The sequence below is a fragment of the Melanaphis sacchari genome, unplaced genomic scaffold, assembly GCF_002803265.2.
Source record: "Melanaphis sacchari strain LSU unplaced genomic scaffold, SCAv2.0 Contig0_pilon_pilon, whole genome shotgun sequence".
Taxonomy (NCBI): Eukaryota; Metazoa; Arthropoda; class Insecta; order Hemiptera; family Aphididae; genus Melanaphis; species Melanaphis sacchari.
This window is the reverse complement of record NW_020270366.1, coordinates 22,217,677-22,234,159: the sequence shown is the minus strand read 5'-3', so window position 1 is coordinate 22,234,159 and position 16,483 is coordinate 22,217,677. Positions and strand designations below refer to the sequence as shown.

At 27.7% G+C, this 16,483-nt stretch overlaps 1 protein-coding gene across 5 annotated transcripts in view; it reads right to left on the bottom strand.

The window, feature by feature from the left end:
* Positions 1–514: 514 nt before the first annotated feature.
* LOC112602480 overlaps positions 515–16,483 on the bottom strand; it is a 54,659-nt gene continuing 38,690 nt past the window's right edge. For all 5 annotated transcript variants that reach the window (XM_025350602.1, XM_025350689.1, XM_025350772.1 and 2 more), the window contains 16 exons: positions 9,030–9,164; positions 6,926–7,072; positions 6,692–6,847; positions 6,236–6,370; positions 6,021–6,119; positions 5,753–5,911; positions 4,746–5,684; positions 3,584–4,170; positions 3,281–3,520; positions 2,862–2,978; positions 1,991–2,180; positions 1,815–1,906; positions 1,495–1,749; positions 1,145–1,300; positions 879–1,046; positions 515–809 (listed from right to left, as the gene is read on the bottom strand). In XM_025350602.1, the coding sequence (XP_025206387.1) occupies positions 579–809; positions 879–1,046; positions 1,145–1,300; positions 1,495–1,749; positions 1,815–1,906; positions 1,991–2,180; positions 2,862–2,978; positions 3,281–3,520; positions 3,584–4,170; positions 4,746–5,684; positions 5,753–5,911; positions 6,021–6,119; positions 6,236–6,370; positions 6,692–6,847; positions 6,926–7,072; positions 9,030–9,164 (3,806 nt within the window). In that variant the 3' untranslated portion in view covers positions 515–578. The remainder of the gene's footprint in view (positions 810–878; positions 1,047–1,144; positions 1,301–1,494; positions 1,750–1,814; positions 1,907–1,990; positions 2,181–2,861; positions 2,979–3,280; positions 3,521–3,583; positions 4,171–4,745; positions 5,685–5,752; positions 5,912–6,020; positions 6,120–6,235; positions 6,371–6,691; positions 6,848–6,925; positions 7,073–9,029; positions 9,165–16,483) is intronic.

Below are 16,483 nucleotides of genomic sequence, written 5' to 3'. Positions count from 1 at the left end.
AGTGGAATTTAAATGAAATAGTTTATAGCTTATGGCAAATAATAATTGCAACTAAATAAAAATATAGCCAGAAACGAAAAAACAAAATCCAGGAATTTAAATATTCTTTGTTATAAACTAATGAAAAATAATTTTTGATTCTTTAGTAATATGAAACACGATCACAATTTATTAGGAACCGAACATATTACACTTTCATCATGGCTCAGTTGAATAAAAAGGAGATCTACACAAAATATAAAGTTATAATGTACATACATACGACACAACATTAATTATGTTCAATAGTAAATATATACAAATTGTATTTTAAATACAGCTGAACAAAACTAATGAAAAAGTTGTTTAATTTTCACATTTTGGAGCCAAAAATTAGTCTTTAGACGAAGTTTTAACAGTTAACAAATAACTAATAAGACTGAAATAAAAACCTAAATAATAAATAATTGTGTATTATAAAAATAATAATAATAATATATGTATAAAAGTATGAGTATACAGAGTGATATTATAAATAAACAATATTAATTAGTATAAATAATAAATAATAATTTTTGAAATTATTATTAACGAGTAAATTATGTATTACTCGGTGTCAATACTACACCATCACTGAAGTTAATCATTTTCATAACTGGCTCATAATCTCCAGCTAAATAGAACAGATCATTATTTATATATATATTTTTCAAACGTTTAGCATCCTTTTCGATGATTGAACTGAACTCTTTTATTGATACCACTTGACACCTATTCATAATGCTTTGTACATCATTAATGTCATTATGAGGTGATTTGAACAATGCTCCCTATAGTGTTAAACAACATAATAAAAATACACTGTGATCATAATAAAAACTTGAATATATTAAACTTACTGGGTATGGTAGATTTCCAGTAAAGTCACTGGCCGTCTCTTCAGGATGATAAAACCAAAATACTTTTACTTGCATTTTTTCCTGGTTGGTCTCCCACATACAGTTGACTTTGCCAATAAAAGGTCGATCCAATTGACCAGAAGACAAAAACACAGCACAATCACCAATCTGATGAAAAACAAAAATAATATATAATAATTATTTAACTGCAAATCTATCAAACAAAACAAAAATATATTAGTATTGTACATAATAATACAACATACACTTATTGTTTCATCTCCTCTACTGATGGACCTGTAAAAGGTTTTTTTATTGCCACCCCGACCTGGACGCTTATAACTGTCACCTGACCACTTCCATATTTGCTGGTCAGATAAAAATGCTGGTACGTCACTGCTTTCAACTTCACTGGAGTCATTCTAAAGTATTTTAATCACGTTAATTTTTATAATTTCTAGTTTATAATTAAGTTTATTTATGTATTTAATAAGTCAATATAATATAATTACATGATTCAGGTAATTGAATAACTCAATATTATTAAAGAAAATTGATAAATTATTAAATATTAAAACTGGAGATTTAGTTTTTAAATAATACCGGTTTTACTTACTTCTTTAGATTTGCAATCATCATTTTCGTCATCGTCATCATCATCTTCAATGTTGTCTTCAATAAGTCTTTGAGGAGATAGAGTAGGTGGCTCAGTTACAGAAAGCTCTAGTTCAGAATCTCGATGTCGCTTATGCTTCTTGTGATGTTTTTTGTGGTGTTTGTGTTTATGTTTGGTTCTTGATTCGTCATGACTATGTTTGTGTTTCCTATGTTTGCGTTTCTTTTTCAGTCTTTTTCTTTCATGATCATCATCCTATAAATAAAAATAATTATTTAAAATATAATCACACAACTATATAACAGTAACGAGACACTCACATCGGCGGTAGTTATTTCTACATTCGGTCGACTCGGACTGACAGGTGTGCATTGTCGTTCAGCGAGTTCGACCGTAGTAGAACTATCCCGTTCTGAAACCACCAATGAACACAACATAGAATCCAAAATCCAGAATTACCCATCACCAATTAAAATTATAAGTTATAAATACTAACCTTCATTACTTAGGACAAGAGAATTATCAGAAGACTCTGAAGTTTGACTTTTCACTGGAACAGAGTTATATGATGTTTCTTTTTTCTGAGATGAAGCAGCATCGTCTAAGCTGTCTAGACTATCTAATGATGTATTTGAAAACATTCTCTTCTTAGGGATTACTGCTGGCTTATTGACAGTACAGGGAGACTATAAGAAACATTTAAATGATCATAAATCATACATAATATAACATATGTATAGGTGTGTGTGTGTGTGTGTGAATTTATATACATTATTTATAAATACAAAAATGTAAATTGTGAAAATAGAGAAAATACAATAAAATATAATAAAAATTTTAACACTGTTAACATTTAAAAAAAAAATAAGTATTTAAAATAATCTATAAATTAAATTGATTTGTTCGCCTTTGAATCATTTTTATATACCTATGAAAATAATAAAATAGTAGACTTGAAATATATGTTTAACAAATCCTAATATTTTCAACTCAGTACTTGCAGTGTTTTATATTTTATCATTTATATAAGTAAGTACTTGAAAATTAAACTCTATTTTATTTTTGAAATATGTAGATTTTTTATTTGAAAACCATTTATTTGATATACATTTACAAATTTGCATGGTTAAGTGTTATAGTTGAATAATATTTCTAAAAACTGCAATTTTTTTTAAAATTTATAATCAAATGTGTAGCTTATTAAAAAATAAGTTAATTTAGTTAAAATATGAATAAAATGTACAGTATACTAGATTATTTGAAATCATTAATATAAAAGTGTTAATATTAAAAAAAAAATGTATTCAATTTTAAATTTTAATATGTGGGTATATTTGTGTAAGACATTATTAATATTTAATAATCACCACTCTATGCAATGCATCAGCTATTTGGCGTTTTTTACACACATATTCTGGTAACCCTAGTATGTCGTCTTGGTCTTGGATCTCGTCATCTTCATCTTCCACATCCCAATGTTTAATCTGTAAATTTGTTAGTGAATTAAATGAATAAATACTAAAATATAAGCAAATCATTTGCAGTATAAATAGTTAATACATAAACATTTGTTATTTGAGAATACCATTACGTTTTAATATGAATCAGTAAATTTTATTTTAACTAATGAATTCAGAATTTTTTTGATGAAAAACATATTTAATAATTGATACAAATAATTCTGGAAAAATCCTGACAAGATTTTAAATCATTCCAAGATATTTATCAATAATATCAATATATTATTAACTTAGATATTTATTATATACTAATTATGATAACTTACTTTAACTTCAGCTTTTAACTTAGGTTTTATTTTGTATTGGCTACAAGACGGTGTCTCTATTTTATTAATTTTAATTGTAGAAACACTGCTTAATAATTCTGATGATAAAGAAAGCTGTTTATCTTTCTTTGGACTCTGGGACAGATGTTTTTTAATGACTTCGTCAAATGGATTAGGGTTTTTTCTTGGTCGGCCAACTTTTCGTTTCTTTAAAGGTGGTCTGAATTCATCTTCAATAGTCTAAAAAATAAATTAAAAACTTTAAAGTAGATACAGATAGTTCAATTGAAATATGTTGCATACCATAATTGATGATGTAGAGCGTTTTTTGATCATTTTTTTCTGAAAAGACTTATCATCATCCAATAATTTTTGAACATCAGATAATTTAGCTCCTGATGAAACTGGTGATAATGTGGGTGGGGTATGTGTAGAAATCTTTCTAGGTGAAAAAGGACTCCACGGTTCCAACACGGGAGGAGAGAGATCTGAAGATGAGGAACTAGAAGTCTTATATTTGGTTTTTGAACTACAATCCAATTTCAACTGTTTTTCTTTTATATCTTGTTCAATATTACTATTGTTATTATTTCCTTCCTCGCATTTCAATACTTTTTTTGGACGACCTGGTCCGCGTTTTACTTGACCAGACGATGATAAACTTGAATCAGACATTTTTCGATTTTGAACTTTAACATTAGAGTATTTAGGTGACTTTTTGATTGTATCTAATTTTGAGTTAACTTTTAATTTGTCAACCGACTGAAAAACATTGCTACTTTGAGCGAATGATTTCTTAGTGTAAACTTTTTTAGTGCCATTTTTATTCATTGTCACCTCGAGTGGTTTAGTGGTATTTTCTTCAAATTCATAACTGCATACTTTTTCCTCTACAATTAAAAACAAAAACATATATAAATTCATAAATTCATAAAAATTAGCATAATTTCACCATTAAGTACATTTTAAATATATATATATATTATTTTCTTTTTAGATTTATTACTACTAGGTAAGTTATTAAGTAATAACATGACTTTACCAATGAAATATTAAAAGTTTTTAGGGCATAATTTTGCTACCTACTTAAAGATTTTTAATTTTAAATCCATATTTTTGGTTTTACATTTTTTTATGTATGTTTGATGATTATTACAGCTAAAATAATTATATGATTAAAATTTTCTTAAATTTTAAATTTATATTTTGTAATAATGATATAAATTTAAAATACTTATACTTTGAAAAATAAATAAATTATAAATATATAGTATATCTATTATAAATTGATTATAAATGTGTAGATATATATATTATATTATCAATATATTTCAAAAAAAAAAAATAAATAATATTTCATCTTTGCTTTATTAATTACTTAACTGCATATATGTTTAGTAAATTTTTAGACGATTAAAGGTTGAGCCCTAATAATATGTAAATACAACTTAAATAACACACTTACCAGTTAAATTATTATTGTTTGAGTAACTCTTACTGGTATTGTTTTGTTCAGAAGTCTCGCTTGATTTTTCAGTTTCCAAAAACTGTTCAGCCAACAAAAGCAAATCAATCTTGTTCACACCTTTTTCTTCTGTTTCCTCGACAGTATTTACATCAGTATCTGGTGTATGAACATTGTCCTGTTCTATAGTATTCATCACAACTTCTTGAGTATGATAACTATCCAATTGTTCAGTAGAGTTTCGTTTTTCAAACTGTTCAATGCTATTCAACAACAGCTCCAGTCCAGTAATATCTGGTGTATTAGAATTTTCAGCTATAGATAAAACTGTAGTTTGAGTAGTACTTTCAGTCAAAGGTTGGTCATTATTTATACAGTCTTGTGCGCTCTCAGTGAAATTAGGTTCTTTGCTCTCTTCAATCAATGGATGATAAGTTTCATCTTCATTTTGAATATCTGTTTGGTTGCTAGCATCATGTGATATAATAGCTTCAGATTCCAAAAGTTGTTCTGGTGCTGAAAAATCTTGTTTTAAGTCTTTTTCTGGTTCACTGATAGTAGTATTACAATAGTCTAATGAAATTGACACATTTTCTTCTGTATGTCTTGAAATCGTACTCTTCTCGGTAATAGATTGTTGTACTAGTTTTGTTTGAACAGTTACCGACTCAGATACTGTCTGTATATCGTTGATTTGATTTTGACATCCAGATTGCATTTGAGTTGCAATAGTCAATCCTGAATGTGGCGGTTGAAGATGACCAATTAGTGGTTGAGCCACGATAGCTGATTGTTGTTGATTGAAAATTATCATCTGATTTTCAGGCGATGTCAACTGTATTAACGGTTGTGGATGTGTACTATTGTCGGATAGTTGATGATGAGTGTTTATGAGGGCCGGAGGAGTAGAAGAACTGACTTGTTGAATCAGGAACGAACCTAAAAAAAAGGCATAAAAAATTATTTCAGAGTCAGATCAACAGTTGGCAAATAAAAATAATATTTACCTGAACTAGCAATAGACGTATACTGCGGATGATGGTTAATGATAGGCGATAGAGTAGTCATCTGCTGTTGTGGCTGTTGAATTAAAGTATAACCTTGATTAGGTTGATGGTGATTTTGTGTTTCGGACTTGCAATAATCAAACGGCATAGCCATTAAACCTACATAATAATAACATTTAAATTGATGAAATACCATAGTTTTGCATAACAATTAATAAATATTATGTAGCAAATAAATCTGCATTTATGATTATTTATTTTTACTAACCGGAAATTGAGTTTTGAGGTAAAAGAAAATATTGGCCGGATTGATCTTGGACTAGTTGATATCCGACTGGCTGCACAGTTTGCTGTTCCAAAGCAGGAGCTTCACAAAATATACACATATTATATGAGACACTTGTAAATATCTTTAATATTAATTTAATATTGAAAGAGAATAAGTAAAATCAAGCAATATTGCTTAGCGTATTTAAAGTTTACCTCTTAACGTAGTGTTTTGAAAACTCCATTGGCTTCCGATAGTATTTTGAGGAATGCTACAGCTCCCAGACGACGGCCATCGGTTTATACCTGTTGTTGATCCAGTCGTCATGGAACAATCGTTATAGGACAACACTAATGAACATACACCGAGTTAACACAAATCACATATCTTACTCATTCCAGTGGTATATTAATTATTAATTCATTTTATAGGATAAACTTAATTCGAATGGTCAAAATAATACTCAATATTATAAATATTAATCACTGTGTATAAAATTATTTTTGTTTTTGTATTTTATTAATCGAATATTAATTTGTCGAAGGGCCTTCTCAACGTAATCACATACACATTGTCTAGACATAAAAATGTCTAACTAAACACAACTACTAATAGTGATGAATGATGATACAGTTTTATATAATGTTTTAATGAGTCTGGCGTCTGTTTACCCATTGTTTGCATCGGAGACTGATGAACGACTTCGGGCATAGATACCGTCGTTGTAGTGGTCTCTCGTTGTCTTTGAACTTCCGTGTTGGAAGAACTTTGGGTATACCTTTGTCTGGCTACAGCTATGCCGACCGGTATACTTCCACTGACGCCAGCTAAATTGAATTACATTCATAAGAAAATTTATACTGAGTGGGATGGGTTTATAGTAAAATAATGAATTAATTGCGTACTTTTGATGGTTGTCGTTTGACTGCATTGTACAGTAGAATCTTTTTTCTTCAACACCAGTGCCGGATTGGTCTGCGACGCATACGTAGTATATTTGGCCGAGTTAATAGAGTCTTCATTTCGGGTTGTTGCTATTGGAGTGGGAGCAACTACATTAAAAGAATAAATCAAATATTGAATTACAAATATCGCAAATACTAAAATAAATATACTTTTATATGTACCTACATAAGTAATATAGATAATAGAAACACGTATAGTAAAATGAAAATGTTAGTATAATAATACCATTATTTGTATATTATTTCTATTCTCTTTCAGTGTTTACCAAAATAATTATGTACATAAGCTGATAAATTATCGGGAAATAATAATAATAATAATAATCTATCCGGCTTCCATTGTACTATAAACTTCCGCAGTTAAATTGATGATGCTAAAAACAAGATTGAAATCCGCCATTCACAATTCACATTGATTCTCACCACTACGCTCCCGGTCCATAATAAACAGTTCATAATACACAAGCACATTGTATCTATTGATTACTTTTTATGAAATATTAAGACAAAAACTAATATGGACATAATGTCCGACAAATATTTATTTAAAAAAAAATAATATATGTGAACATATTATTTTGTACTATTATTACAATTTTCATGGCTATATTGGTTGCAATTGTCAAAACACGTTTATATTATTTATTTTATACTTATAAACCTGTATACATATTTATATATTTAACACATAGTTCTAAATTTGTTATTAGTAAATGATTATTTTTTTGGAATACTCAATTATAGAAACGCGAAGAGATACGGAGAAAAATTTTAAAAGATTTTTTTTAATTATGACTCATGAATTATTTACAAAAAACCATAATACCTATATTATTCTATAAAATGTAAACGTTGACGTACAAAAAGTATTCAAATAACTTATAAAATATAATGGTTTAAAACGGTACAATTATTATTAAATAAAAGAAAATGAATAAATACTGTACGTACACTGTAAGAAATAATAAAAAAAATTCATGATAAGCGTTTATACCTACTTTTAGTTTATATACATCTATATATATATATTTTATTTAACGATACGTCATAAAAACAATTAAATATATTAGAATTATTTTTTGTAAAGATTTCATATTGTTCACTATAGAGTGAAGATATAATCTGTGTGGCTATTATTAATTTTATTATTAAATGACGGTGTGCCAAATCAATTAGAACGTAATCCATTTTTGCAAATGTTTTTTAAAAATTATTCTTGCATTTAAAGAGTGTAATTATATTCATATTAAAAAAAAAAAAAAATGTAAGTATTTACACATTTAGTAAATAAAACAGGATATTAATACTTAGAATGATTAAGTTATGAGTTATACATATTAAATTTCAATATGTTATTATCTTTATTTTTTAACAACAATAAAACAATGTATAGTTTTATTGGTAAAATAATTTGTATACAATGGAAAAGATAATAAATAATAATATTAAAACTCAAATATTCTATGTTCAGTACTACAGTGTTGTCCGGAAATGTCATCATTCGACGAGGGCAACTGCATTATAATAAGCGTGCAAGATAAACGTCTTGGGAGACGTTATAATACTCAAATCACGAAATCGTAAAAAAATCAAAGTGACTACATTTGCATAATTCACATTACAAAAGCAAAATAAAAATTATATTCGTTCATACCAAAAAGATTTTATTTAGCCTAAACACCAAGTCTAATAAGCATATACCTAATATAAATAAATAATAAAAAAAAAAAAAAATTGGAACCAGCAGCACTTTAACACATCAGTACACTAGCATTATTTTATATTATAGGTATTTAAAAAATGAGGAAGACAATAAAAGTTTTTCACCATGACGTTTTACAATCAAATAGTAACTATTGAAAAGAAAAATGTTTTATTTTTTTTATTTTGTAAAATATTAAATAATATAATATCAGATGTCATCAAAAATATATTCGTAACTATGTTTCATAATAGACCCTATTTCAATATTCAACCATTTATTATTTTATACCTACAGGTATAATATTATATTATACGATAACGACTTCAAAAATTATCTTACCTATCGTTAAAGGTTTACTGGTAACTAAAGCGTGGCTTTTCCCAATTGGCCTTTTTCGTTTTTTTGATTCTTGTAACGGCAACCTGTCTGTCGATCCATTGGGTGCAAGTTTCACCAATTTCGGCATTTCTTTCACTGTAATCAAAAAATGTATTCATTATTTAATCGAATATTGATTTAAATTTTACACGATAAATTTAATTTTCAAATTCAAGTAAATCCAAAAATCCTATAAAAAACTAAAGATCTGTGAATATAATAAAAACGAATTAATGAACCAGATTTATGAATGCCATATTATTATCGTTTTTAAAATTTAATTAACAGCTGCTAACCTATACACTCTGTTAATATATTCATCAGCTATTTACATAGGCATTTGTCAAGAATGTTTGGTTTTTATACGCTATATTTTGAATTTTCCATTACAGTTAAAGTGTTATTTTATTATTATAACGTATTAATATTAAATTGAAAATGTTTAATTTTTTTTTTTTTAAAAATATAAGATATTTTAAATTATTTTATTTTAAACAAATAAAATTGTTAAAAATATAATTTTATTTGATGAACATTAACAGAACAACTACAAAATATGACATATATATTTTTAATTAATATAAGAACCAATCTGATATAAAAAAAAATAATAAAAAAACCGTACCTATATAGTTAAAAATCAAATGACAACATTAAATTTAATATAACAATAATTAATTAACTCAATAAACCACCACTCAATGATCAATCTATCAATTAGAAATCTGCTTTAATTTATTTAAATATGTATTAAATCACTCCAATGTTAAAATTACATTTTAATACGTGGGGTAAATCCAAATAAAAATTTTAAATATAAGTAACATCGAATATTTAAAATTACAATATCAAAATATTTTAAAGAATGAATACAATAGTCAATAACATTCATTTCTAACTAATACAGTATTTAATATTTAAAATATAATTTTTTACGCGTTTCAGGTTCCCCGTTTACAACATTTTCTTATTTATTTCTTTAAAAAAAATCAATGGATTTTTTTATTTTTTACTGAAGTTCAGAATGCGAATCCTTCAAAATGCAAACATCTCTCACATTTTGTACGATTGATCGAAATACCACCAATAGATGGCTTCAGAGAGTAATAAATGACTTTACTTTTACTTATAGTAGGTATTTCAAAAAATACTGATATCACCTTTTTCAAACCTTTGAGTAAAATATTACTTAACATGAACAATGAACACATTAGCATTTAATTTTTTTTCTTAATTTATAAAAATATTAAATTTTAAAATATCTTAAAATAGTATTGGATCGATATTTTTAATACTTAACTGTTTAACTTTTGGAAATTATTACACTTGACAAATGATTGTCTTTTCATAAATAAATTAAATACATGTACATTTTACAAAAATATAATAATGTATGTACAATGCAATGGTTTTTATTAAAGAAAAAAAATTGATAAACCTCTTACTAATTTTTTTATTAATTAAGGAAGTATTCAAAATATAGAAATTTTAAAATAAATTAATGTTTTTTTGCAACATATACGACTGAAGTATTTACGTAATTCATAGATATACGAAAACTTTGTGTTTTTCTCTCACAAATATACACTTATAATATTTTGCAGCACAAAAGTTACTCTCAGCATAATAAAATATTTAAAATAATTATTATTAGATTTTCTGCTATTGAAAGTACCTAATCAAACCAAATGAAATCTTTTTTGAGTGATACGCGGAGGCGTACCTCGGCCTAAGTGACAAATTTTCAGTTTCATATACTTTCAAGTGGAATAGGGTTTGCACCATCCCTGAGGACGAAAACAATTTGAACCGTACTAATGGGAAAATAATAAATTTTCCTTTCAACAGCAAGACTTTAATATAATTAATATAATGATTACAAGTATAATATGCACCAACTATAACAGATATGATGCAATACAAATAATATTAACAATAATTTAGAAAAAAAATCACAAAAAAACGCAACTAACGTTTGTTTATACTTGTAAACTCATATGGTATTTTCATAAATTATAAACGTTAAACAATCATAGTTCGAAAGTTAAGCGATAACGATATTATCGTTAATATTGACATCGTTATTTACAAAAAATCATTACAACCGTCGTGTGAAAACGAGACACTGACATCGTCGCCAGCCTTATTGAGAACCCTGACGAGACAAGATATAATATATTATCAATACGCGGTGTAGCACACCAATAAAATATTTTGATTTGTTTTATCGAAATATATATATGTAATACATCAGATTCCGATGTAGTGAATTACAGTAAGGACCATAGTAGGTATGCGCGCGTGTCATTCAATCGCGATTATTGTCACGAAGCGAATCGCTGTTCGAGGCGAGACGCAATCGCGCGCACCGACATCCAGCAACGCACACAGCCTCGCAGATAACGCGCTGCACAATCGCCGAATGAAACGTAAGTAATACGAAGTAACGAACGACGGAAACGGAGGAGTTTGACGTGCGAGAGCGGCGGTGGCGGCGGCGGCGGCGGCGGCGGCGGCGGCGGCGGCGGCGGCGGCGTAGTCGGTCAGATCTCTGCGGGGCGGTGAAGAGGGAATAAAATCACGAAAAGGGGGCGAATAAAAACAGTGTTAAATTACATTTTGGCACAAGCTTATCAACATCGGTTCGCCGGAATGACCTCGACGCAGCGCGCGCAAGGCACACGAGCGCACAGTTTTTATCGTCAACCATGTTATATATACCTGCACGTTATACTTAAACATTATTAGGTAATAATGTACGGATACGCACTTTAGTGGGCATTACAAAAAAAAAAAAACATAAACGGCGGAATCTCCGAACGGCCGACTATATGCAAGTTACACAACGGCGGATGAAAAACAATGTTTTCACGGCTATTTTACTATTTTCCATTATAATATGTATAGGCATATATAGGTATATGTATACAAAGAGACCAGCAGTATAATAATATGATTAGTTTTATTTTCTTCAAATGTTACTATAGTATTTTATTTAGTGTCTATTCGCAATTATTTATATATAATTATATTTAATTTAAGACAATACATGGTAATAATATTGTTGATAATCAAAATTGAGATTATTTTATGCACACGCTATATAAGGAATTTAAATTTAAATATACTTTATATAACAAGATTAGTGTATAGGCTATGTGTAGACCAATTCACGATAAGGGACCAGAAAAATGTTTTGGTGCCGAAAGTATAAAAAAAAAATTATATTATTTTTAATTTATATCAAAATTGTATTTTTTTTTTTTTTTTATTTATCGAGTACTTAGCCGACAATTAAAAATCAAAATATGTATCTAGTATTGGAAGGTTACGGTAGTTTTTACTACAATAAACAAACAATACAAAGTACGAATATACGATACCTTCGCGTTTACGTTTATTGCCGTGTCTCGTAATCATGTTATTGCTATTATTTTTATTGAACGTTTTTAGCTCCAACAACAGGGATGATTATCTTATTGCTTATATTGAATTTACATTTTTGCTTAAACAGATAAAGATAAATAATTTTGGTGATGACATTAGCACAATATATTTATTTTTTATTTTTATTATTTTAATTAGTTTTTAATTTTGATACCAGATTGATAGAAAATTTACCGGACTACCAGCATGCAACGTACACGATAAAACTTATTACTTGAACTACCACTATTTTTGCGTAATTTTTGTATTATATTTTTAAATATTCATTTTTTACATTGAATCATTCAACTGTGCGTAATATGCAATATTATCCGGAGAAAATAAAATAATACGTAATAATAATATTAATAACACAGTCATAAATAAAGCGAATAGATAACGTTACAGGGCATTTTTCAAAACTAATTACTTATAAATATATTTTATATAATTTTATTATTAATTGGTTAATATAAATAACAAATAAACAAAAAATAGTGATAGTACATCTCGTACAATACATGATATTTCCACTAAACTATAATATTTTCACTATATATATAGTCACCGGAACAGATAACTATAGCTACATAGGTCACTCCATTTAGATTGCGCGTAGAACTCGGGCACTCGCCGTCGCTGTTTTAGACCCGATTTCCCGGCTACCGCGACGATTTCCTGACCTTAAGCGACCGTGAATATTGTTAAAACGATTGTTATTAATAGAACACGCCATATTGCTAAAAGCGCACACAATGTTTATTTATTTCTATGCGCCATACATATCAGCCAAAATATTTAATTTATACATTACGCGACCCCATACAATTTCATACAATTATATTAACCGTACAGAAAATTGCCGTTTAAACGACCTACGCAATATTATATTTTTTCGTTATTTAGATTATATAGCTGCAACGGTCGTAATTATATTATACAATACGCAATGCAGTTATTATTGTTATTATTGTGTTTGCTGTAGGGATTCAGATACGGATAGTTTATTTCTGAAATTGAAAATTCTCTTCACCTCTGGAATTTGTACGTTACTCGAGTTAATGTTACTTGTTACGTGTTAATATAACTTTAACATTATCCGATTTGCCGATTTGAAATGAATTCGATATAAACAGTGTTTACGCACACTTAAACATAAAATATTGTATTAGAATTAAGAATCAACCGCTGCAAGTTGAACTACTATAAATATTAGCTTGTAATATTATTACATAATATGTACGAGTTTCGTTTGATAAAAAGTAATTAAGCCCATTAACTATAACTAAACGTAGGCAACGTTATAAAATAATTAAACGCACATATTTCTCGATAATATTTTTGCAATGTACATTATAATAGTAAAGTATAAAACTACTAGCAATTTAATTAGCAAAAAGAAATTTTCATTTTTCTCATTAAAAGAAACCATGTAATTGCATAATTAATAAGCTATAATATCGTGTTATAATTTATACACATTATTAATGAAAGATAAAGATGGAGGTATTACCTATATAACATGTTATAATTTTCAGTAACCCTTAAATCATACTAGCGTTTAAAAATTACTTAAAAACCATAGAGTAAAGGTATCATTATACCAAATTTTAACTGATTAAAAACGAGTTGTCTGTACCTCGTGAATGATGATTGCCTAATTTAAAAAAATATAGTATATTATAATTAATACCATATTTTAAATTGCATTATATTAGTATCTAAGTCGTAACGTAATAATATTAAGGTACTCAACGGTAATATAATAATTATTATTATATTAAACATTTTATTATCTCTCAAGAACAGCTAAAGTTTCCGCGACACGAACGAGAAAAAATATTTTGATATTTATATTAGTATCACACAGCGTATTTCTATAACTTAGCAATCCAAAAAATATATTATAATTTATATTTTTGCACAGAATTATAATCTTGAAAAATAGGACTATTTAGAATTTTATTTTACTCTTTAACGAAATTGGAATGAATATAACAGACAGGTAGTATTAAAGAATAGTATAGTATCATTATGGTAACCGGTAAGTATACTTATTTTCAATATTGTGCTGATAAAAAAAATAAATATAACTATAAAAGCATTTAAAAGCCACATTAACGACTATACCGAATGAGCCAATATGTGGGTTTCAAAGTTAAAAGTTTAAACCCGCAGCTACCCACACTTTATGCGTACGGCGTGGATATAATATAATATATAATAGCGCACTTATATACTGCGAATTTTGTACACGGAGATCCGATTTCGTTTATTATTGTTTACACACAAGCCATTGGGTGCCTAGTAAAAAAAAAAAAAAAATACAAAAATCATCATTGTTCAACAAAATATCAGATGTTTGTTATCCTAAAAATTGTACAACTATAATAAAAAATAAAAAATAAAAAATATCAACAACAGTATAATATTCCAAGAAACTAAATATACGCTGATATATAGTCGTAACGTAATAATATTAAGGCACTCAACGGTAATATAATAATTATTATTATAATTAAACATTTTATTATCTCGCGAGAACAGCTAAAGTTTCCGCGGCGCAAACGAGAAAAAAGATTTCGCACGGCCTTAGGTAAACATAAAATCTCGTGCGGGTATGTTTATGTGTATTTATTACAATTGAACGGTTTGACCTATAATTGCAAAAGCTATAGTCGCAAGGACTTGGCGATAAACAGGCCAAAAAATATTGTACGCGCACTCACAGCATATCACCGCCTATGTATATTAATATCATTAAAAACCGGTGCGGGACAAAAATTCGTGTGCCTATAATAATATTATTATGAAGATATCGACTATTCGACAAACGAACGATAAAACAATAATACATGGCGATGTGTTTAGCGTGCACGACCGAAACAACGAATTCAATCATTATTTTTTATACAAAAATCTCATAAAAACTCAAAAATCAGAAAAAAAACCCTTAACCAAGCTAGGTTACATAAACCTATACAGGTATACATTAAATCTGGGTTCACTGTAGCGACTGTAGTTATACGCGTCGTCTACGTTCTCGTATTTAAAAGTTGAGCTATTGAATCGCCTCTGGAAATCTCCCGATAAATTGTGGTTATAGTGAATTTAATACCATGTTTTTATTTTACTTAACAACATAATTTTAACATAAATTATCAAATCTTGATTATTCATAATGCATTGTTATAATCATTAAAATAATTGAAAATACCATGATTACAATGGCCAACAGACTACGATAAAACGCACACGATACGACAGAAGAAAATGTTGTGTCGTTTCCAAGGGCGATTCTAATAGTTATACATAAATACATAATATTATATTCTAGGGTTCATATTTTGTGTATGGGAAGTTAATAAAATTATAAGTATAGGTACCTATGTAAGTTAAAAGCATGACTTAAAACCTTTATCCCCGATTTTTTTTTTTTTTACCTTACAATACTAATATTAAAAGAAATATAGATTTTATTTATTCATTGAACATAATATCAAATATAATTTATGTTGAATACTTATATTATATAATATATTATTAAACTATATATTTTTATAATTTAAGTAGGTATTACAAAAAAAAGACAATGAATATTGTATATTAGTAATAATTTGTCACTGATAAAAGATAAGTTAGTAAAACAAAATTATAGTTGATCTTTTATTTTATTGATCAAAATGACACGACAATACAATAATCAATTATTTAACACGTGAACACCAAAAAATTTGGAGAGAGGAGCTATTCACCCTGCCCATGCGTTAGAATCATCAGTGCTAACCGTTTTGTATTTTTATGCGTGTTGTTAAACATACGGTCTCTTGAAAATTGCTAAATCAAAGAGCAACAACAATTATAATCAAAAAATAAGTGTGAAAACTTGTATAGACGATAGTCCTCGTATTACCGGGTTTTAATTTCCATTTTTCAAACTTCTTAAGTTCTTTAATCGAAATTATTATTATATTGTTGCTTTATCTAGT